At 49.2% G+C, this 23293-nt stretch overlaps 1 protein-coding gene across 2 annotated transcripts in view; it reads left to right on the top strand.

Moving 5' to 3' along the window:
• ATAD2 (ATPase family AAA domain containing 2) overlaps positions 1–23293 on the top strand; it is a 424041-nt gene that overhangs the window by 371635 nt on the left and 29113 nt on the right. For both annotated transcript variants that reach the window (XM_085604996.1, XM_085604998.1), the window contains exon 27: positions 18456–18584. In XM_085604996.1, coding sequence (XP_085461122.1) covers positions 18456–18584 — 129 coding nt within the window. The remainder of the gene's footprint in view (positions 1–18455; positions 18585–23293) is intronic.

A 23293-nucleotide genomic window follows, 5' to 3' on the forward strand; every position in this document is an offset into this window, starting at 1 on the left:
GGGGCACGTGCAGAACAGCCCATAGGGCGGCCTGGTCCAGGCTGGATTATGGGTGCTATCCAGAGATTTGCACTCGACAGTGCTAGAGGTGACACGCTTGCCGAGGTCTCTATCCGATCATGCCCCGGTGTCCCTTACAATGTCCACACCGCCGCAGTACGTTCAGCTGGAGGTTTCCCTCCCATTGCGCGACCAGGTATTTCTGCAGGATCTGCGGGAAAAACTGGAGGAGTACTTTGTAATAAACGAGGACACTGTGGATTCGCCGGGCACGATCTGGGAGGCTTGTAAGGTGGTGACAAGAGGGCACTGCATGTCGCTGAAAACGGGTGTGCTGAGATCCATAAGAGAGACATTGAGTAAATTAGAAACTGAACTTGCGCAACTGGAGACCGCGTTGATAGATGCCCCGACGGATAAGTTGCGGGCAGACTTCAGGTCGAAGCTTACCAGGTATCAAGAGGAAGCGGACAGGGAGGTTGCATTTTTGTCTAAAGATCATCAGGCCAGACGGTATGGGGAGGGTGACCGGGCCGGACGTACACTAGCGAACCTGCTGCGCGCGCCGCCAGGGTCGGATCATGTCCTGGAACTACAGGGGGTGGGGGGTGGCGTGGTACGAGAGCCCCCGGCCATACTGGCAACCATGACCGACTACTACAGGGACTTATACACCTCTAGGGTGACGCTGGAGGACACGGTGCTCAGCGACTATCTGGACACTATTGCCCTAGCATGGTTCAGTGACAGGGCTAGACAATATATGGACTTACCGTTCACGCAAGATGACATACGAACGGTAATAGCCGCTCTGCCACTCAGTAAGGCACCTAGCCCTGACGGGCTGACGGGCTGACAGCGGCCTTCTATAAAGAATATGCAGACATCCTGGTCCCGAGACTGCACGGGGTATTTGAGGAGGCGGTAGAAAAGGGAATCCTCCCCCAGTCGATGCGCGAGGCTCTAATTATTACGCTGCTTAAACCGGGCAAAGATCCAATATGTCCAGACTCATATCGTCCACTTTCACTAATTAACCTTGATGCAAAAATATACGCGAAGTTGCTCGCCGACCGCTTGAAATATATGCTGCCACAGATTGCGCTGTCTGATCAGTCGGGCTTTGTGATGGGGAGGTAGACTTCCCATAACTTGAGAGTACTGTTCGGGCTCCTGCATTATCTGGATCCCAAGCTGCAGGCCGCAGCTGCACTGTTGGATGCCACTAAGGCATTCGACTCCCTGGAGTGGAAATTCCTACGGACATTATTTACTCGCATGGGATTCAGCCCATCCTTTTTCAGGCGTAGTGGCATACTTTATAACGATCCGACGGCCAGGGTGCGGGTGAATGGGCAGATGTCCGCCCCGATCTCCATAACCAGGGGGACTCGACAGGGTTGCCCGCTGTCGCCGTTGCTATTTGCTATTGCAACGGAGCCGCTCGCGGCTCGCTTGAGACAACATCATACTCAACGTAGCATCGGATTCACGTCGCGTGGTCTACTCGTATCTATGTATGCCGACGACATCACCATATACATGTTGAACCCGTCGGAGAATTTTGACCCGCTGATGAGAGAGGTGACACGTTACAGTGGCCTCACAGGCATCGATATCAACTGGTCAAAATCGACAATGTTTCCACTGACCGATGGTACGAGCAAGTGCCACACGGAGTTTCCGATCGACTGGGTGGCGGACGAGGTCAAATATTTGGGCATTCAGCTGAGCTGTTCGGTTCAGGATATAGTGCTTGCCAACCTTGGTGTGGCTGTGGAGTGGTTGGAGAGCAAAGTTCAGAGATGGAAGAAGCTGCCGCTGTCTTTGACGGGCCGCATAGCTATTGCGAAAATGGTGGTGGTGCCTAAATTTATCTATTTGTTCGCGAATATCCCCGTGCCACTAACAAAGGCGTTCTTTCGCCGACTTCGCTCAGCCATGATAGAATTGGTTTGGGCGGGTAAGCAGCCCAGAGTAGCCTGGAACCTTCTCACACTTCCCTTCCGACAGGGCGGCCTTGCGGCCCCGGATTTTGAACTATATGCGTACAGTGCGCAGGCTCAATACTTACATTACTGGCATCACCCAATCCCTTACCAGCCCCACGTGGCAATAGAGATGGACGTGGCGGCTCCCTGCCCGCTTCGGACAGCGGTGTACCAGAGTTACAAACGCCCCCAGGAAGACATTGACACCGTTGAAATGGTACGCTGGGCTTGGACGAACATTGCTAAGCGTGCGGGCATAGCGGACCTATACGCGCAGAGTATGCCACTTGTGGCTAACCCACTGCTGGGTCCATTGACAGATGCGGCGGTGGCGCGACGGGCGCAGACCTGTGGCCTGAGGGTGGCGGGAGACTTGTATCCGGACGATACTTTCCTGACAGTGCAGGCTATGGTAGCAGCGCCTGAACCGACTGCATCGGAGCTACTTCTGTACTACCAACTGCGGTCGGCTTGTAAACACAGGTACACTATGTTCCCAAACACTCCGCCGACGCTGGCGGCTTTGGAGGACATACTTTCGAACTCCTCCTCGCGCAAACTGATTACACGCATCTATAGGACTACTCAAAACGCAACGCCTGTTGCGCACGTGGATTCCAGATCACTGTGGGAGGGTGAAGCGGGCATAAGTATCACAGAGAAACAGTGGGAGTTTTGTTGCACCCAACTCGAAAACCTGTCGCCTAATTCTAGACTGCGGCTGATACATTTCAACTACCTGCATAGGACTTACCGTACGCCCATACAGCTGTTTAAGATGGGGCTGCGGGCCGATACGAGCTGTTGGAGATGTGGCGAGAGGGAGGCTACGTTCTATCACCTCGTTTGGGTGTGTGTACCAGTGCAGAGGTACTGGGATACAGTCTTCCATACCATTGGAAAGATCGTGGGAACGACTATGGAGCCAGACCTGCTCGTGGCCCTCCTGGGATTTGTGATGAAGGTGCCTAGTGGGTCGCGCAAACTTGTTGCCCTTTTACTTTTACTTGCCAAGCGCCAAATAGCGATACACTGGAAGAAAAAGGCACCGCCGAAAGCATCGGCCTGGGTAGGATCAGCAGTGTACTGTAGGGAGCAACTCACTTCCTACTGAGACCAGATGCCGCAACGTTCAAAGCCTGTAGACATATGGCAGCCGTTGGTGGATTGGTTGGCAGGAGCGGAAGTGGTGGAAGATGGCTGAGCGGGTGGGTTGTACGTCTGGCGCATTGGGGCTACTGGGATGGGGCTGCGGTGAGGGGCACGCATGTGGGAAGCCTGGTGTCATCGTTCTTGAGGTTGAAATGCGCCTTGCATGGGTGGGTTATCTAATGTCTGCAAAGGCATGGCAACATACGGTCCCAGAGTGGTGACAGTTGTGTCCTTTATCATCGACATTGTTCGCTTTCCTATGGATCTCGCTTACTGTTGTTGTTGTTGACTATTGACTAACGTACTATTATTGGTGTGCTGCTCAAATGTACGGCCAGGACTCGCTAAGGCGGTATACCGCTACGTAACCAAGCTGCCTGCCTCCGGGTTGTTGGCTGAATAGCAGTGTACAATCTATTGGAATAATAAAGGTTTTTCAAAAAAAAAAAAAAACATTACTGCCTGGACAGCCAAGTCCGGAGAGACTGCTTCTTTGGCCGTTCCGTTCCCCAGAACTTCCTGGTGTGATCTTGGTTCGCAGACCCACCACCGGGGTTGGTAATGCTAGGGTATCTATTCTAAGGTAAGGAATCTAACTTGTTTCTTTCAGATGAACAAGTTACTTACCTTCGGTAACGATATATTTGTAAGAAACATTAGTTAGATTCCTTACCGCCCCACCCATCCTCCCCGTTCTGCGAACTGATATCTAGGGTTAAGGCCATCCCTTTCAGGGCCCTAGATTCATGGTACCAATGTCTGTTTCTTGCATGGCTCTGCGTCCTGGCGCGGAAGGCTATGTACAAGAACTGACGTCCGTGCGCAAGGCAACGTCTAAGTACTCCGTCATCCCGGTGATCACGACGACAAACGCGGAGCCGCAGATGACGCCTAGCGACGCGCAAGGGTATTGCTGATGAATAATCTTTCTGGATCCAGCCTGACACCTGGGAATATTCTAAGGTAAGGAATCTAACTAATTAATGTTTCTTACAGATATATTGTTACCGAAGGTAAGTAACTTGTTCATCAATTAGAGTAAGGCGCACTCTTGCAAATAGAGCTAGTTATGACTGGTCCTGCCCTCAAGTTCTGATGGATTCTTCTAACTAAAGATTTTTGAAATTTAGAATACTCTTGATGTGCCAGACTGGATCCAGAAGGTTTAAAACTACATTGGTGTATTGCTTCAATTTAGTTTGCCCCGGAAGTGAAGATCAAGCCTTACATATACGCCACCCCTGTGTGTTGACATCACTTCCGTTCTTTTAGTCCAGTATTTAAGGAAACTGTTGCTTCCTAAAACTACAGGATTCAAACCTTGTAGGGACTGCTGCAAGCAAATGTCTGGCAGAGCCCCCAAGGGGTATGCATCTTGTTTTTTGGTTCTCGACACAACTCCGTTGTATGAGGAGTATGCCTTTATAAATCCGAAAGCGATCCAGAAAGTTGTAGCAAAGCTGTATGTTGCCGAACATCAAAAGAAGTCACACAAGTTGAGGGCACGGCCCCGATACAGTTATAGCAGTCCCAAGTCTCCCAGTAAGTTAAATCGAAAGCACAAAAAGGCAAGCGAGACTCGTGCCACTGCTCTGCCAGTGAAGGTGCGAGAATGTCGGGAGACCTTGGTCTTCCTCCTGGTTCCCTGCCTATCCCACATTCCAATGCACACTGAGTATTGGGGACAATCTGAAATGTTGTAATAGATCAATGACTTCAAAAAGGCCATGTTGCAGATCTTTGCCACTCCTCCTTCCTTTTGGGACGAGATGTGGTGCAACGGCCAGGAAGGATGACTCCGGAACACAGGGGCTCACGGTTCGATCGCCGGCGGCAGGTTAGCCCAGCACCATGTAACTCTGGGCAATAGCTCACTTTATCTTCCCGACGGCCTCCAGTGCCGGGACACCTCGCCTGAGGTAGCTGCGCACTTCACAGATACTGCTATTTATTCTTTATTCATCTTGCCTACCTTTGGGCCCCGGATGGTCCCTTTGACATAGCCACTGAATGAATCCACTCCAGTAGTCTTGTCAGACTATGAGCCTTGGCCTCAACTAAGGTTGCCTTTCGAAATGGAACTGACGTCTCCAATCAGAGCTGCCTCCAGTGCTCCTACATGTTTTCAATTCTGACACTGATCAGTCAACCAGATTTCACAGTGATAATGGAGATGATGGGGATGATTTTTCCCCATTCTATGATGCCAGTTTGCACATGGATTTTTAGGATACCAGTGGGTTGAACACTTCCTTGTGCACTGGTTTGAGGTCTCCCCCCCGCTCTCCCTCTGAATAACTGAAGAGTTCTTCCTTTGCTCTGGTCATTGGACAGGCACCTGAGGTATTGGATTTACTGCTGCCATCTATGGAAGTTAAGACTAACGTACTAACCAAAGTTTTGCAACCTGGACAGGCTTCCTCTTAGCCCTAATTGCATTCAGTGAAGCCCTGACCAACTTCTTAATGAGTACCTCGTCTAAGCCTTGTTCTTGTCCATCGGTAAGCAGACCAGTAGCCAGGCACCACAGATCAGCGCCAGGTGGTCCTGACTTCTTGATGCACTGCCCTATGCGAGAAAGTGTGGTGGTTCAGGCTCCCAACTGCATGGAAACCCCAAATTAATTCTCCCCCTCCACACCCTTCCTCGCCCCTTCACCCCATATAGAGTCAAAAAGGCTTGAGACATTTGGGAAACAAATGTATTAATCACCTGGTCGGTCAGTGCCAGCCATTTGCTGGGGAGATATTCCAACACTTGGTTAGCAAGATCTTGCCAGTAGTTTGAGGAATTTTGGGCCAGATTGGCTCAAACCATTAGATGGTCAGGATACGTAATCAGCCTGGACACCATTGCTTGCGCAGAGCAGTCTTCTCTAGCTTGGTGCTTCGGCATCATGCATGGATGACATCCATGGGCTTCTGTGTGACGTTCATGCCTTCATGGTGGATATGTTGTTCAACGGATCCCTCTTGTTTAAAGTGTTCTAGTGCAGAATCTGCCTCCTTCCCAAAGTAATCTAGACCGTGGCATGTTCCCGTCTGTATTCCCTTAGTGGTTTTGCACCTTTTGGGCGCTACCCTAGAGCTTGGTGTACTGTCCATGCCAAGTCAAGGGCGGGAATCGAGCCAACAATGTCCACAACACCAGAGGCATAGAATTTCACAGTCCCTGGCTCCTGTGGCACGTGCCTCCAAGTTACTTTAGTTTGCTGTTCAAGGCACACAACCACCCTAGGGGGAAGGTAAGGAACAGATATTTTCTCCAAGGGTGGTAAAATATAATGACAAACTGGTTCGTCCACCAGTTCGTTAAACAAGAATATGCTCTGCCATTCATTTTAGATCTGCTGCATATTTTGCCCACATCCGGCTTCCAGGGAAGCCCCTGTCCAACTTGCTCGAGGTGCTACAGGCTCTTTTGGACAAAGGAGCAATAGAGAGGGTTTTGGCTCAGGAAGTAGGGACTTGCTGTTACTCTAGTTATTTCTTCATGCCAAAGGATAACTGGAGGCCTACGCCCTATTTGTGATCACCGCCCTCTGAACTCCTCCTTGCTCCAGGACAAATTCAAGATGCTCACGTTGGCCCAGGTTCTGTCTGCCCTCAAACCAGGTGACTGGATAGTGCCTTTGGACCTTCAGGATGCCAACATGTGCCAGTCCTAGAGTCCTACAGATGCTACTTGCAGTTTAAGGTAGGCAAGGAGCATTTTCAATTTGCCATGCTTCCTTTCGGCCTTACTAGGGTTGTGGGGGTGTTCATGAAAGTGACGGAGATGGTCGCAGCACACCTTCAATTTGTAGACTTGTGATGTCGCCAATGGCCTGGAGAGATTGGGCGCATCCGGATAAGAGACGGAGATCATGTTTGCGTCTTGGCGGTATCCGGGGCATCACATAACTCCTCATGGTGGGACTGGAGGGACGAAGAGGAGACATGCTTTAAATTCTTGTGTGGTTTTGGACTTACTAGAAGAGTGAGACATCGAGAATGAACATCCTTGTGCCCCTCGATTTTTACCAGGAATTCTCATCTTTTGACAGTGTTCTGGGACATAGTTTTGCTTTGCGGTCTGGAATGGCCTCCGGGTTCTTCGTGCACTTGTTACATGACTTCGAATCATGTTTGGAGCCTAGACATACGAGACAGACCTTGTGGGGGTCTGATGCAGACATCGGTTTCTGGCAATCCTTACGTGGCTTGAAATAATTATTTCGAAGGGGGCATGTCCCTTGCACGTTTAACAGTTTTGAGAGTTTGACAGAGCAAGCCCTGGATCTGCATCAGAAGGCGCAGAAAGAAAGTAATTGACGTTGGCATGTAGAGGTGAGAACTATGTTCGTGCATGACGGACTAGATGCAGCAACAAATACATGGTGTTGAGATGCACTCCGTTGTACTCCTTTTATTTTACTATTTAATCCGTGTTTAATGTACTCCACAATTTCTACATTGTCGGCGTGCTCGCTCACTCCGCGCTCCGCCCACTTGCGCTGCAATCTAGTAAGAGCACGAGGGCACCACATTCCGATCCCCATTAAGCTGCACAGCCTATTCAAATGAATCCAATGAATTAAATCCATAATCAACTTTTCTTCCACAGTTTTGTCCAATAATATTCATCCTTTTATTTCTCTAATTTTCTTCAATCCATTGTACTCATCCACATTTCCTTACTGTTCATAAAAACGCGGGAGAAGAACTGTTTCCACATGTCACGCTTTTATTAAAATCACCCAATGCATTTCGGGAAAATCCCTTCAGGGGTTTCGTGACACATGCTGTTTAAGCCTTCGGATCAAGAGGCTTTGCTGAATCTCCTCTCATTTCATTCTATTCCAATGCCTCTCACTGAAGCGCCCACGCACTGCTCCCATTCCTCTCGGTAATGAAAACTGGCAGTTTTGATGTGAAGAGTTGATTATGGATTTAATTCATTGGATTAATTTAAATAGGCTGTGCAGCTTAATGGGGATCGGAATGTGGTGCCCTCGTGTTCGGACTAGATGCAGCACCGCACACCACCACGAGCATGGAATTAAGAAAATTCTGCGGACCGAGACTGCCGTCTGGGCGTATTCACAAAATGAGTAATTTGCGGTTAGAAGTATCCATCAGAATGATCGTAGCTGAAGGTAAGTACCTTGTTCTTTTAATGGATATTTCTAACTGCAGATTACTCATGTTTAGAATAGATACTAGAGCAGTACTTTTCAAGGTGTTTGGTCTGTAGAATCAATCCGGTGAAGTCGTGCAGTAGAGAGTGGGTGAAATAACCTTAGCCGCGAACCTGGCTGTCAGGCACTAGTGCTTTGTGAACATGTGCACTGACATCCACGTCTCAGCCAGCCAAATATTAACAGGCACTGTCTGCCAACGTAGTGGGAGCAGCTTTGGCCCTAGGGGAATGGGCCCTATGTCCCTATGGAAGCAGCTTTTTGACCAATGCATAGCAGATCTTATGCTGAAGACTATCCCCTGTGACAAAGTCCTTTTCTGCACGTCTTGCCCTTTTTGGCCCCTGAAAACCCCACGACGAACCAATGGTCCGTCCAATGGTCTTTGTTGCAATCAATATAAAAACTCTAAAGCTCTCTTGGGGTCCAACCAATGGAGTCTCTCCTCCTAATGGACTGTTCGACATTAAGAGGTGTCACAAAATCTGAAAGAAACAGTGATAAATTCCTTACCTTAGAATTGCCCCCAGGCATCAGACTGGATCCGGAAAGTTTTCGTCAGCAGTACCCCTGCTCGTCGGAAGGTGGCGTTGTGCGGCTCCGCTTCAGTCGTTGGCATCGTGGTCGCTGAGATGACGTCGTGGCAGCTACTAAGACGCCGCCCTCGTGCGCTGATGTCCGTTCTTTCTTTTTCCACGCTAGCAAGCGCAGATCCGGAGAGAGCGGTACCCCCAGTCACTTTTTGACTGAGTTTTTCGAGCCCTTTTTGTCTCTTCTTTTCGAGTCGATCGACTCCTGGTGTCGTAGGGATGCCCAGTTTCAAGTCCTGCAGGGACTGTCATCGAATGATGTCGGTGACCGACCCGTACCGCGTGTGTGTCTGTGGTGCGACCACGACCCCAAGTCGTGCCCCGACTGCCTGGCCATGGTGCCGAAGACTTTGCGGGAGCGGTCCCGCAAGTTGCTTGAATTCTGGCAGTCTGCTCCGCATCGCTCAAGGTCCCAGTCCTGTGGGAGGTCGAGGGACCGGTCGCGGAGCCATCACCATCGTTCTTCGGGATTGAAGTCTCTGCACTCTGGGTCAGGTAAGGCGAAGCATCAGCGCTCACTGACTTACCCTCGCACGGCTGAGGGTGCAGGTGGTGCCGCTCCAGCGGTGCCTATGGTGTCGCCATCTGCCTACCTGCCCTTCCCAGGTCCGTCAGCGACTCCGGCCTAGCTGCAGGAATTTGTCAGCCATAGCCCGCCTATTTGGGCCGTCGGGCCCTGCCAACGTGCCTTCGGTCTAAGCGGGCCCAACAGGGGGGTCCTCACTCTTCACTGTCGGCAGCTTCGGTTACGGCATCTGTCTGCTCCGGCCGCAGGGCCCCCAAGGATCCAGGCCTGGATCGCGGTCGACCTAGTGACACCTTCACCGACCCCACCGGCACCACTCCCGACGTTCCCTCCGCCTCCAGACGACGACTCACCCAGTTTCAGCCCTGATGTGGACACGGCGTCGGAACGGCGTTGCTCGACGCCGAATCAGACGCAAATGGGGCGCCTCTACCACTATGTCCAGCCTCAGTATGTTCGGCCTGTCCCACAACCGTCGGAGGAAGGGGAGGACTGGGAGGGGTCTGAGGACACTCTCATAGCACAGTGTGAGTTTGACCCGGACTGGGTTGAGTAATTTGGGAATGCCAGCGGTCTTGACACCTCTCCTGACCCTGGCATGCTAACTCCTACCGTCGCTACGGAGGAGGGTGCGAGTGATGCAGTGGTGTTACGTAGGGCGGCCGAGATTGTCCAAGCCTCTACATCCCAAAGCGCTTTCCTTACCGCCCCTCCGGATAGAGAATCCAAGAGACTGGAACAGTTTGGGAAGATTTTTTTCTTCCACCAGTTCAGGGCTGCGGTCTTTGAACACCGCATGTCTCTTGGGCTGTTATTCCCACTCTGTGTGGGATACGGTGGCGCAGGTGCTGCCTCCGTGTCCGGAGGAGGCCCAGATAGTGCTCTCTAAGGCTATTGTGGAAGGGAGAGATGCGGCGAAGTTCACAATACGATGTGGCCTTGATGCTGCTGACTCGCTGGGCAGGGCGATTTCGATAAGTGGCGCTCTGCCGCCACGCCTGGCTGCGGACTACTGGCTTCTCGGGGGATGTCCAGAACACCCTGATGGACATGCCCTTTGATGGCATTCGCCTTTTTAGCATCAAGGCAGGTAGTGCATTGGAGCGTTTTACGGACTCGCCGGCTACGGCCAAGTCCTTGGGCCTTTCGGCTACTCACCCTCCTCCGCCTTCTGCTTTTCGCTCCTTTCGTGGCCACGGAAAGGGCGCCCCAACACGTTCGCTCCAGGGCCGCAGCAGTCTCAGCACGGCTGCGGACGTGGGACCTGCAGAGGCGGGTCAGGGGGCCAGCGGGGTCAGTCCACCTCCACCCTGGTTACCACTCCCTCCAAACCTTCCTAGTCAGGTTTTTCAGGCCCATCAAACACCAGTGGGCGCCAGCATTCGCCATCACCTCCCCCACTGGCGCACCATCACTACGGACAGGTGGGTTTTACAAATAGTCCGGAGGGGCTACTCCCTCCCCTTCGAGACTACCCCTCCAGCCATGCCACCCCAGTACCACCGCATGTCGGGGGATCACTTGGCACTTCAACAAGAGGTTGTGGCCCTCTTGGCCAAGGGGGCCATGGAGCGCGTTCCTGCGCCAGAAGTAGGTCGTGGTTGTTATTCCCACTACTTTCTGGTGCCCAAGAAGGACAAGGGCCTGCGTCCTATCATAGAGCTCCGGCAAGTCATTCGCTTTCTCCGGAAGGAGAAGTTCAAGATGTTAACTCTGGCTCAGGTCTTGTGTGCCCTCGGCCCTGGAGACTGGACGGTAGCGTTGGATCTGCAGGACGCACATTTCCATATTCCCGTCCTGCCGGCCCACCGGTGTTACCTGCGGTTTACAGTAGGCCACGAGCACTTTCAGTTTACCGTGCTCCCCTTTGGCCTTAACCAACGCCTCAGGTGTTCACGTAAGTGATGGCGGTGGTCGCAGCTCACCTGCGCAGATCAGGGGTTCCAGTCTTCCCCCATCTCGACGACTGGCTGTTGAAGGCGGGATCGCCCCAGGCAGTCGTCTCCCACCTCCAGACTACGGCCGACCTCCTGTATTTGCTGGGGTTCTCCATCAATGTGCCGAAGTCGCTCCTGATTCTCTCTCAGAAGCTCCTTTTCATAGGAGCGGTTCTGGATACGACGCTCTTTTGGGTCTATCCTCCCGAACGGGGAGTCCAGGATATTCAGGCTCTGATTCAGATCTTTCGGCCTCTATCCTGGGTTTCGGTCAGGCTGACCCTGAGGCTACTTGGCCTCCTGCATTCTGCTGGTCGATCATGCCAGATGGCATATGCAGGCTCTGCAGTGGGACCTGAAGTTCCAGTGGGCGCAGCACCAGGGGAACCTGTCCGAGTCCATCCAGATCTCGGAGGGCACTGCAAGATAGTTGCAGTGGTGGCTCAAAAACCGGCATTGGGTCAATAGCAGATCCCTCTTCCTTCCCCAACCGGAGCACACAGTGGTGATGGATGCGTCCCTCCTGGGATGGGGTGGTCACATGGGAGAGGCGGAGATCAGAGGCCTCTGGTCTCCGGCGGAATCCCGGCTCCATATCAACCTTCTGGAGCTTCGGGCGATCCGACTTGCACTGAAGGCATTGCTTCCCTCTGTCCGGGGAAGTGTAGTACAGGTGTTCACGGACAACACCACCGCCATGTGGTATTGCAACAAACAAGGCGGGGTGGGGTCGTGGACCCTTTGTCAGGAGGCTCTGCGCCTCTGGACATGGCTGGAACATCAGGGCATCACTCTGGTGGTTCATCATCTGGCGGGCTCTCTGAACGCCAGGGCGGACAAACTCAGCCGCCGGTGTATGATGGATCACGAATGGCGTCTTGACTCGGTCGTGGCGCAAGCTCTTTCAACAGTGGGGAGAGCCTTGGTTAGATCTATTCGCCACCAAAGAGAACGTGCAATGTCAGCAGTTCTGCGTGGTGGAATTTCCAAGGCGGCACTCGCTAGGCAAAGCTTTTCGTCGCGAGTGGAGTTGCGGTCTGTTGTACGACTTTCCGTCTATACCACTTCTACCCAGAGTGCTGAAGATCAGGCACGACCGGGCCCAAGTCATTCTTGTGGCCCGGACTGGGCTCAAAGTATGGTATCTCAAGCTACTCGGTATGACCATCAATTCCCCTGATCTGACTGCCTCTTCGAGAGGATCTTCTGTTGCAGCTGCAGGGGGCAGTCCTCCACCTGAACCTGTCCAATCTTCACCTCCTTGCGTGGAGATTGAGCGGTGGCAATTGATTCCTTTTGACTTGCCTCCTGAAGTGTGTAATGTTGTTCAGGCATCCCTCCACTAAGTTGGTATAGGCCTGCATGTGGAACAAATTTGTGGCATGGTGCACAGCAAAGGCTGTGGATCCGCTTTCTGCCCCTCTTTCATAAGTCCTTTTGTTTCTTCTTTCTTTGGCCCAGCAGGGCTCTGCTCTGGGCACTATCAAAGGCTACCTTTCGGCTCTTTCGACCTTTCTCAGGCTCCCTTATCAGCCCTCTCTCCAAGTCCCCTGTTGTAAATAGATTCCTCAAAGGCATTACTCACCTTTTCCCTCATTTTCCTTTTGTAATGCCACAGTGGTACTTGAATCTGGTTCTCACATTTAATGTGCGCTCCCTTTGAGCCTCTTCACAATTATCCTCTGCGTCTCTTGACTCTAAAGACTGCTTTCCTGGTTGCCATCACCTCTGCTAGGAGAGTGAGTGAGCTCCAGGCTCTTTCTTGTAAACCTCCTTTTCTATCTGTCCATCCGGACCATGTTGTGCTCTGAACCCGTCCATCCTTTTTGCCAAAAGTTGTCACTGCTTTTCACATCTGGCAAACCATCACTTTTCCCACCTTCTTTCCACCTCCGCATCCTTCAAGAGAGGCTTCACCGTCTGGACCCAAAACGTGTGCTCATATTTTACTTGAACCGCACACAACAGTTCCCGGTGAACGACCAGCTCTTTATTGGCTACGTTGGCGCAAAAAAAGGTCGGGCCGTACACAAGCAGATGGGTTGTCTTGTGTATTAAAGCCTGTTATTCTCTGGCTAAGAAGGAGCCTCCGGTGGGGCTGCATGCCCATTCTATCAGGGCAACGGCAGCCACTACTGCTTTGGGACGGGGGAGTTCCCTTGCAGGACATCTGTCAGGCAGCTACGTGGGCCTCGCTGCACACTTTTACTAAGCACTATTGCCTAGACAGCAAAGTCCGGAGAGAGTGCTTCTTTGGCCATTCTGTTTTCAGAGACTTCCTGGTGTGATCTTGGTTCGCTGACCCACCACCGGGGTTGGTATTGCTGCGGTATCTATTCTAAGGTAAGGAATCTATTGCTGTTTTTCTTTCAGATGAACCTTCAGTAACTATATATCTGTAAGAAACATTAGTAGTGATAGATTCCTTACCGCCCCACCCATCCTCCCCATTCTGCAAACTGATTTTTAGGGTTAAGGTCAACCCTTTCAGGGCCCTAGTTTCAAGGCACCAGTGGTCAGTATCTTGCATGGCTGTGCGTTCCTGGCGCGGAAAGTAGTGTACAGAACTGACGTCCGCACTCAAGGGCGGCATCTAAGTAGCTGCCGCGATGACATCTCGGCGACCACAACGCCAACGACTGACGCGGAGCCCCACGACGCCACCTTCCAACATGCAGGGGTCCTGCTGAAAAACTTTCCGGATCCAGTCTGACGCTTGGGGGTAATTCTAAGGTAAGGAGTTTATCACTACTAATGTTTCTTGAAGATATATTGTTACCGAATGTAAGTAACTTGTTCTTTAAGCAAAAAGACCGCTGTGGTCCTCAACACCAGTTTGTCTGGAAAGAAAGTGGTGGTGCACTGAGAGACTGAGGCTTACTCGCACGAGAAGCTGAATTGCAACAAGCAATGCGTTTTTCAGATTCAGGAGCCGTAGAGTTAAACTGCATCGGCTCAAAAGGAGAGCACATGAGTAAAACGAGGGCGAAATTGATATATAAATCGAGAGAGGGACTTGGAGTGCATAAAGGTCCAGCATACATGCTCCAAATAACAAGGTTGAAAGGGTATGCAGTTCCTAATAAAAGGAGACAGTCTACTCAGGTCAGTTTAGTTCCACAGATTCTGCAGGGAGCGTTACACTGACCTCCCCAACCTAGTAAAGACGCTTCAGTCACCACATCAGCTCTGGATAGGGCAGGGGGAGGAGTCTGCTGTTGGTCCAACTGTGTTTGAGCAGCCACCATTGCAGATCTTTTGAAGTCTCCTCCAACACCTGGGGGGATTCTGACTGGTACCCCTGGGGCTGAGCCCACTGAAACTTCAGGTCCCACTGCAAAGCCCTTATATGACCAAAGATGTAGGAGGCCAAAAAGCATCAGAACCACTCTCACCGAGACCCAGGACAGAACCTGAATCATTGGTTCCATAGGCCAGATACACCATATCCAGAATGGATCAGATGAAAGGAAACCTTTGCAAAGGAATGAGGTGTGACTTCAACACGTTGATCGTGTGCCCCAGTGAGGTCAGAAGGTTTGCCATTATCCTTGGGTGATCTACAGCTCACGGTGGCAAGCCTACCTTCAATAGCTATTCACTGAGAGAAGGGAAAATTGGAATTTTGTGATGCCCCGGGTCATTCCAAGACTCTGTCTCATCACAAAGCGTCCCAATATTTCCCGGGCCATTGGTGACCCCACAGCAACTCTGTACTGTCAGTGGGTTCTTCCCAGACTCGCTGTGCCACTCGCATTACTTCTTATCAGCCTGGAGTCGCGCCCGATAACACAACCACGCCCGTTGACTCCAGTAATTGTTCCTTGATGCACCCCAAAGCAGTACGAGACCAAGAGGGGTAACTCTTTGTGCAAAGCACGGCAAATCACCACACCAGGATCGGTCAAGGTCTAAAGGCAAGTCACTGTCCCACTCCAAAGTTTGCTCTTCCAAAAGGTAATCTTCAGAATTTAAGTCCTCGGGCAAATCCAAGAAGAAGCGCAAGAAGTTAATGTGAGACTCTGCCCCACCCTAACACTCTCGATCTCCCGAGAAGTCACAAGGGTGTAATCGTGCCTATAGGTCATGCTCCCAAAGTTTCTTTACTTCGGAGTAGATTTTGACCCTTGTTCCGTGGCGACTTGAATTGTATGACCGTCTGCTGTGCCACAGCAACTCTAAGACCACTATGAAGCCGTGCTGGGCTTTTTAATAAGTTACCAGCTCCCTCTGGTGCGCTTGCAAGCCTCCATTAGCAGAGAAATCTGACTACTGGGACTCTGCTGGCAGTCTGCCCTGGGGAACCAGTTGGGCCCAATTGATCCGCTCAGGGCTTTGACTGACTTTGAATAGGAAGCTGGCTCTGTATGTACTATACCAAAGTGAGGTATAGTGTGCACATTCCAGTGGAACCCCAAAGGTAGGCAGAGATAAAGTTAGATAGCACCTCACTCTATTTGTGGTGGTGTGGTCTAGCAGTAAGGCCGTATCAGAGGACCGTGTTAAGCATTTGTTGCACACACTGTAAGCAAGTGAATTCACACACTCAAAGACTGAACTTAAGACAGTTTGTTTTTGTATAAAAATAATCTTTTAGTTATTTTATTTCCTACAACCAATGCAAGCCTGGTACAGGTAAGTGATAAGTACTTTGCAGTAAATATACAGTTGAAATACAGTATGGGTTGCAATTGTAAATGCACCCAAGGCCGTGGGGCCTGTGCAGGGGTGCCTTTTGGGGTCATATTACCAGCTCCTGGTAGCGCTTGGGGGGGGGGGGACATTCCGGATTTAGGCTGCAGGCGTCGGCTGGAGGTTTGAGGCAGGTCATGGGTCACCGGATCTCTGGTTCAGATTGACGGGGGGGACCTCCTCGAGCTTGGGCCATCGGAGGGTGTAGTGTGCGGATTTGCGGTGTCCGGCCAGAGAACTAATCCGGTGTTCACAGGAGACAGTCTTTGTGGTTGAAGGCAGGCAGGTCCTCCAGGGTTTTCGAAGCTGCTGGCTGCAGGGGACACTGGGATTTCGCAGGAGCAGGTTTGAGGTGGAGACAGACCGGTAGGATTGGGTACAAGTCAGTGGGCGTCTTCCTCTTGTTGGCTTCGGCACGGCTGTTTGAGCCTTCTTCTTTTCTTGTAGTTTATTCTTGTCTAAGGAAGCAAGGTTCAGGGGTGCCCCTAAATACTAGATTTAGGGGCGTTCAAGGTAGGTAAAAGGTTGGGACCAATGGGTCCCGTCCCTGGGTTGGGTATACCCCCCATTATGCCACCCTCCAGTGTTAAATTTCCTTTAAGGAAATCAGCTGCATTTAAAAAAAATTGCTTTATTTAAAAGCGGTCCTAGACATGGAGGTCTGCTGACCCCAGCAGGCCTCCATCCCTGGGAGTGCCAGCCATTCCCAATGGGGGCGCAAATTGCAACAGCCTCATTAATATTCATGAGGCATGCAATGTGCAACCCCATTGGGAATCTCGGACAGTGTCTCACACTGTTGTACATTGGCTTTTGTGACTCGCAATATGTTGCAATTTGCAAGTCGCAAAAATTCATGGTGGTACATCTGGCCCATTGCCTTTCTAGCACCGACAGGCATGAAACCGTAAATTGATTTAAAAAAAAAAAACCTTTGGCCAATTGAGTGCAGGTGACTGAATTATCTGGGCATTACTAATGATATTCCACCAGCTTCAGATGACAAAGACTTTTCTGGATAGCAAATATAAAGCCACATGGATCTGCTTCAATCATTGGCAGGGACAGAGTGCTGTAGGCCACTTTTTTGGGTATACTTAATAGGGCAACTTCTTTCTCTAGAAAGCATGTTTTGTTGGCATATATCCTTCTGTATATCTTGATGACATTGCATTCACCCATATAGCTTTTAATTTAAAAAGTTGTTGGGGGCTCTGTGGATTACCCAAAAATACCATTTTTGAATTGAAAGTTGCTGTTCTAGTGGGGCCTCATATAAATGGCACTGCAAGTTGGTTCTAAGACACCCAGTTAAACTGGAAAGACTTTCATACCTAGGAAAATATATTGAGCTTCGGCCTGATCTCTACAAAAATGGTAAGTTTAGCATGCCATGAGTAAGGTGGCGAAGTGTCAAGCGAGCAAGTCAAACCCACCTCCTCTCTCTCTCTCTCCACCACCATATATGAAAAATCTGCTTTTGATGGGATATCAATTACAAAGAAACTCAGCAATCTAGTTTTAGAGATCGAACTTCTCAAACAATTTTGTGACCGGTGACTGACTTGGTAATTAATGCGTTTTACTGGACTAGCACACTGGCAACTTTGACCATACTTTATTCGTATAATTATAACAAAATGTGGAGCAAGCTTAGATGCTTATGCGGAGGAAGCCATGCCCATCGTTCAGATTACTCTTCAGTGGCTGTTCTTTAAGGATTGCATCAGATTTAGAGTTGCTTAACTTGCTTTTAAGTCTATTGTTTTAGCCTTTTCCGAGATATCCCTACAAAACATCCCTACATAAATCCCCCAGAAACAGTGCATTAGTTCCACTTGCGTTTTCTCTGATTAATGTAGGTGGATAGGGAAGACCTTTCTCTGAGAGCAGAAAACTGGCATTGAATTGCCACAAAGTTATTTATCTGTCAGTCTGTGCTCCATAAGGTTTCAAACTCTTGCTTTTATTATTCTGTGGATGTGGGATTTAAAATTGTTCATTGTGTTCTGTCTTTTTGTGCATTTACTGAGTTTGCACCCTTTGCTGAGAGTGTGCATAGCTGTAAAGTTGCCCAGGTCCATGTGTGACTAGTTTAGTTAGGTCAGTCACGTTTTTTTTTTCTTACAATTCTGGGACTTGTCTTATTTGACACCGTATAAAGCAAGGACTACAAGTTTCAAAACTATTAAGGGGGTTGGGGCAGGACTACCTAGTCACAAACGGACCTGGGAAATTTGCATCTATGAATGTGCTCAAATAAGGCAGTTGTGTGAACAGCAGAACTAGTGGTTACCACATTTGTATTGTTTCATCTGGAATTTTAATGTTTGAAGACTTGCTAAAACAAAATGCATCTCTTTAAATGCCACTTGTTTTTTCCTTCAGAATCTGTTGGACAGAGTTACTCAGAAGAGCCATGGATATAATGTATGTCAACTGGAAAAACTTTATGCATTGCTTGGGCAGTGTATATACAGACACCGGAAGCAATACGACAAGACGCAATTAGTAGAAGTAAGCCTGTTTTTTTGTTGACTTGCGATGTGAGAAAGGTACCTTCATATCTTGTACATGAATTATCTTCCAAATTTGATTAACAATTCTAAGGGATTCCATTCCTAGTTGTCACTCTCACAAAATGATTTGGTGCACTGCCTGTAAGTGATAACATCATAGGGTATATATTTGGCTCAGCTGCACGTGCTCCCTCCAGTCAATTATTATAGCCGAAAAAATTAGTTGTTTACTATCAACATTATTAAAAGGCATTTTAGTTTAAAGGACTGTTACTCACTGTTACAAATGGGAGTATCTATTTGGCAGTGGCTTGCACCCTGTCCAAGTAGAGACCCATATCCTAGTCAGGGTAAGGGGATTACACAGCTAAGATAACGCTTGCTTACCCCCCCTTGGTAGCTTGGCATGAGCAGTAAGGCTTTTCTCAGAGGCAATGTGTAAAGCATCTGTACAAAACACAGTTAAAACTCTACAAATGGACATCACACCAGTTTAGAGAAATAATCAATCTTTATCTGAATAAAACAAGACCAAAACGGCAAAAATCCATCGTACACAAGGAAATGTAGCCCTTTTAAAATAGTTCAGTCTATAGGAAACTATGGATGCGTCCCTTTTATCACAAAGTTTCTGGGATACGTCAAAAACAAAGATGAAAACAGGAGCTGGGGAGATGAGGTGCCATAAAACTAAGCGATGAGTCGATTCCTTACTCACAGGGGAGGTGATGAGTCTATTCCGTACTGCCAGAGGAGGTGATGTCGATTCCTTGGGGTGCAGAATAGGATGTGTCGATTACTTACTGCGAGTGGATTTGATATGTTGAACTTCAGACAAGCAGCCCTGGTTCCTTTCTGCTGGGCAATGTCGAAGACCTTGGAGCACAGACGCGATGTCCTGAAAATCCGGAAGCTTGCTCGATGCAGCGGTGAAACAGGCGATTTTCCAGCCACGTGGAAGGTGATGCGTCAATTTCTTCAGCTGCACAGCAGGGTAGAGTCTGAGCGGTTGCCTCTAATGGCTGCGACACGGTGATCAAGACTCTGGCTACGGTGATCTTTCAGCTACACGGCAGGCACTGCATCGTTTCTTCAACTACACCGCAGCAATGCGTTGGTTTTGCAGTAGCACGGCGGTGCTGTGTCAGGATGAACAGGTGCTGAAGGCTAATGCATGTATTTTCTTCTCTTTGCAACAAAGCCACCTCCAAGTGCCCAGAACTGGAATTGGTATCAATTGGCCGGTCAGAACTCCCAGCAGAGGAGTTCAGGGGCTTCAGATGAAGCCTTTGATGGCCCTGAGACTTCTTAAAAAGAGATGAGCACACACAAGCACTTAGATAACCTTGGCAAGCAGGATACGAAAAGCAAAGCAGTCCTTTCACTGTCCAAGATGGAAGCAGGTCAGCACAACACAGCAACACGCAGTGGCAGTTGCCCTCCTATCAATAAATTAATCAGGGGAATTATAAGCGCATTCTACTCGCCCGTGAGGGTCTGAAGGTGCTGGGGAGGAAGGGGAGGGGGTGGGGGAGTTCAGCAGTTCCTTTCTAGGTGAAGAGCCAGGTCATCAGCGCCTTCCTGAAGGTGTTCAGGGAGGGGGCACGTCTGATGTCGGTGGGGAGCTCGTTCCAGGTCTTGGCCGCGATGGAGGGTCTTCCCTCTGCTCTTCGGATGCACAAGGTTTGGGCGAGGTGGAGGTTGGTCGAGTGGAGGTTTCGTTTGGGTATGTGGAGGAGGATTCTGTGGTTTGGGTATTGGGGTCCGGTGTTGTAAAGGCATTTGTAGGCGTAGGTGAGTATCTTGAAGGTGACTTCTCTCCAGTGGAGCTTGCGTAGGTGTTGGCTGATGTGTTAATGTCTGAGGACACAGAGGACGTGTCTGGCGGCGGTGTTCTGTATTGTCTGGAGCTTGCGGAGTAGCGACTTGTTGATGCCGGAGTAAAGGGTGTTTCTGTAGTCCAGTCCGCTGGTAATGAGTGCATGGGTGACGGACTTCCTTGCCTTGGAGGGGATCCATTAGAAGGTCTTACGCAGGATGCGGAGGTTGTTGAAGCAGCTGGCGGTGACTGCGTCGGAGGATGCGGAGTGTGTTGAAACAGCTAAGTGTGTTGACCTGTCGGTTCATGGAGAGGGAGGAGTCTAGTATGATGCCGAGGTTCTTGGCGTGGTCCGTGGGGGTCAGGGGGCTGCCGAGGGCGGTGGGCCAACAGGTGTTCCATGCCTATAGCTTCTGCAACTCTTCTTTGCAGAATCTCCTCTTGGTCCAGAAGTGTTTGGAAGTTATGCTGTCACAGCTCCACTACTTATACCAGTTTCTGACTTTGAAGTAGGCAAACTTCATAGGAAAGTCTGTTTAGTGCACAAGATGCTGCCTTTCCCTGACCTGGCTCCAGACAAACTACTGGGGGGGGAGGGGGTTGGTGCTGTTTTGTGTGAGGATAGGAATCTGTGCCTCCCACCACTCTAGCTCAGGAAATCCATCAGCCTAGTGATGGGCCATCAGGATATGTAGGGCACACCTCTGCTCCCTATGTGACTGTCTAGAGTAAATGAACAGACATCCCAACTGTCAGTCTAAACCAGATGTACATTCCACAGGCAGAAGCACAGAATGGTAAAGCAAGAAGTGCCATTTTCAAACACGCAATTTAAGAACCAACATCTCTAAAAGATAGATTTTTAAATTGAGTTCAGGGACCCCAAACTACAAATCTTTGTCTTCCAAATTGGAAGGTACACTTGTAAGCGGTTACAAGGCAGCTCCAACGATAACCTATGTAAGAGATGGACCTTGCAATAGTGAAAAACGAAATGGGCAGTATTTCACTAAAAGGACATAAAACACACCAGTGCATATCCAACCTTTCACATACATTGCACCCTACTCATAGGGCTACCTTAGGGGTGCCTTGCATGTAATGTAAGGGAAGCTATGGGTCTGGCAAGTGGGTACACTTGCCAGGTCGACAAGCCAGTTTAAAACTGCACTCAGACACTACAGTGGCAGGTCTGAGACGGTTGCAGGGCTATTCGTGGGTGGCACAATCCGTGCTGCAGGCCCATTAGTAGTATTTGAATTATAGGCGCAGGGAGCTCACAGTGCACTTTACTAGGGTCTTAAAATCAAATGTGCCAATCATGAATAGCCAATCATGATCACAATTTACACAGTGAGCACTTGCACTTTAGTACTGATCAGCCGTAGTAAAGTGCCCAGAGCTCTAAAACCAGCATAAACAAAATGCAGCACACCACTCAAAAACAGGAGGTCAGAAGCAAAAAAGACAGGGGAAAAACGCGCCAAAGATTTCCGGTCTAATACAGACGCGTTCTCCTCATGTCGGGACATCTGTGAGTATGCCATGTGATTATTGTAGGTACATCACAAGGGGAAAAAAGGGCTTGCTTTATCCACTTTTATGGGGTGAATGGTCGTCCCAGTAGGTGAATTTCAGGGTTTGCTTGATTCCACCATTTTAATGTATGGAACCCTTATCGATGAGCTGATGTATTACTGTAGCAAAAGAAATGCTGTTTTGCTGTTGCACTGTGTTTCTCTAGATATTATGGAGTGTCTGACGAGGGATTTGAATGTTTGACTTCCCTGCCTAGAATTGGAATCCTGTATCAGTTTAGGTCGGTTGCGACAAACATACCTCAGTAATTTTCTTTCTGGGCCTGCTTACCTATCCCACTGATGCAAAATCTCACATAGGCATATAGACCCAGCCAACAAGGCTTGTTTATTAGTTTACTATGTTGCAGGAATAGGGTTCTGGCAATTAGAAAAATGTAAAGTGTAGATGATTTTCTATTTAACTGCTTGATGATCTTCTTGAAATGTTAGCTAAATTAATGTACGGTTTTAAAAATATGAAACTTAACATCTTTTTAGCATTCCCTGAATATGTTCTCAATGAGTGTAATTTTCACTCAGTGTCTCTTTAAAAGAGGGTCAGGCCATAAAACATTTGTAAAAACTCATGTAAATAACAAATATTACAATAGTCCTTCCCAGGTCTTATTGTTAGGAACCTCTAACTGGATGCAATGGAGGTCTGAGTTGACCATTTTCATGTCTGATGTAAGACCTGTAGTTTCTGATGCTAGTTCAAGCAAAACATTACCTCTTTTGCTTCACTCATTTAGAGGTTAAAAATTAATGCATTAATGACAAATTACATTCTAATAAAATGTTTCTGTAGAGGTTTTTTTTTCTAAAACAGTGTGACAGTCTAGTGTACCCCCACCCCCTTTATCACCCCCATGGTCACATATCCCCATTTATCTTAGGCACTTACCACCATGGGGCTGTTTTAGTGTAACATGTAGTCTAAAGAAAACAATATAAATCTTCCCAGTAAACCTCCCTCTTCCCTACACACACACTCACATATTTCAGGCATTGAATGTAGTTCAACAGTTCTCCGGGGTTACAGTCTTCGCCTCCTTTTATGTCTCCTCTCTAGCTATTTATTCTACGGAGGCTTGATCGGTCTCCTCCCTAGTGGCTAGACATACCCAGGGATTGATCTGGACATAGTTATGGAGGTGAGAGGGGACCAAATTGTCTCCAATTTTTTATTATCCTCCTTTAGATGGTCAGTTTCTATAGTGCCATATTATGCCACAAGTTGCACACCTGTTCCGCAGGTGGTGGCGCCATTTTTTTCTTCCAATAGAATGTAATTATTTTGGCTGCTCC

The sequence above is a fragment of the Triturus cristatus genome, chromosome 5_1 (genome assembly GCF_964204655.1).
Source record: "Triturus cristatus chromosome 5_1, aTriCri1.1, whole genome shotgun sequence".
NCBI classification, from domain to species: domain Eukaryota; kingdom Metazoa; phylum Chordata; class Amphibia; order Caudata; family Salamandridae; genus Triturus; species Triturus cristatus.